General features: G+C 42.4%; 1 protein-coding gene across 1 annotated transcript in view; it reads right to left on the reverse strand.

Annotated features, from left to right (window-relative positions):
• Positions 1–319: 319 nt before the first annotated feature.
• The window catches only part of LOC113210079 (uncharacterized), a 79,558-nt gene continuing 78,275 nt past the window's right edge, over positions 320–1,602 (reverse strand). Inside the window, exon 9 of the mRNA XM_052273367.1 lies at positions 320–1,595. Within this exon, the coding sequence (XP_052129327.1) occupies positions 1,320–1,595 (276 nt within the window). The 3' untranslated portion in view covers positions 320–1,319. The remainder of the gene's footprint in view (positions 1,596–1,602) is intronic.

The raw sequence follows: 1,602 nt of genomic DNA on the forward strand, positions 1-1,602 counted from the left end.
CACCAAGAAGAGCGTGTTCCTGCTGCCGGAGCTGACCGCCGTCTGGGTCGGCATCAAGTCCTTCTTCCTGGGCTAGACGGAGGGCGTCGGCGAGGAGGTCAGCCGGGCCAGCGCGCCCTCACTGCCCCTCGGTCTTGTATATACGTGTGTGATAATAATGTGTTGTGAATAAAGTGTAATTTAATTTATCGAAGACCCGGTTAAGCTTTGTATGCCTTACAACTCCAGTGACAAGAGGGAATGACCACTCATGTACCCCGGTTGGGAAGGGAAGAAGAAGGGGAGAGAGGAGAGGAGAGACAATTGATAAAGACGCAACTTGCGGCATTGGATATATATGTATTTCAATTTCTATAGCAAACTACTTCGGTAGAAAATTAAGGTACACGGGTAAATCACCTACGTCGAGAGACTTTCGGTATCAATTTCAACAGAAATGTAAAGCTCTGACAACACTCTAGCTAGACAGGCATTCGTACAAAAATACACTTACAAAAAACTAATATCAAAATAACTAATTAAAAAAATGATGTGTGAGATATTTACATCTGAACGTAAAGGTGCTTAAAAGATCACCTAGAAGGATATTATATGAAGATTTCACTTAGCACACATTATCATAACATTTTATAGTTAGCCTACCTAATGGTAACTGAACATAGTACTTGAACCAAAATTATCTTTTTCATGTCTCCTTACAAAAAATCACTCATAGGAAATCCACAGCAATTTATTCTTTATAACTGGTTCTCTTCTTTATCAAGCGGTAAACATCATATGGTAACTATCATTTTATGCTGATGACCTTGATTTTCTTGTCTTCATGGCAACTGGAGTATATTACAGAAGGAACATTCCATTTCTAAACTACCAATTTAAAACTGGAATCTATTCCATCTTAATAATTGATTGAATAACTTAATTTAAATGGTAACATCTTGCATTGAGTCTTTAAGTAGAAAGATCTGGTTCACAATTCGATCCTGCTCTCTAATCATTACTAGCTGGTCACATCATTCCAACGGGGTCTCTGAGCACGTCGAGGAAATAAATACGAGACAGGACTCAGAAGATGGCAGAATTCGATCATATGGTAACTTTACTGACTAATACTGGGACGTGTAATACAACTGTTGGGAGACCAAAACGGCCTCAGTTCGTAAGAGCGCATTTACATTCTGCCGTGCACATACACGCTACTGAACTGTTTCTGACGCACACACGGACATTCAAAATGTTGCAGATGCAACTGTTGCTGTTTGAACTGAATTATGTATCACGTTTAAACTTCTTACACACATTTCACACAAGTCACTCTCTCAAAACACCTCCTTGCGGAAGGCGAAGCCGTACTGGTCGCACTTGACTCGGAGCAGTCTCGCGAGCTGGGGTGGCCCGCAGTAGAACACCGTCACTTTGCCCTTTTTCTGCGCCACCAGCTGCTTGAATACTTTGTCCCAGTTGGGCCGGCCCGCGTTGGTGCGCGTCTTCAGGCCCGTGATCAGGTCGCGCTTCTCCTGCGAAACGGAAATTATTGCACACCGTAAAAGAAACGTAGGACACTTCCCTCGAAAAAAAAAACACTCCTCCACCCGAAAAAGA

Source organism: Frankliniella occidentalis, unplaced genomic scaffold (genome assembly GCF_000697945.3).
Source record: "Frankliniella occidentalis isolate FOCC.00 unplaced genomic scaffold, Focc_3.1 Scaffold7, whole genome shotgun sequence".
Lineage (NCBI taxonomy): Eukaryota > Metazoa > Arthropoda > Insecta > Thysanoptera > Thripidae > Frankliniella > Frankliniella occidentalis.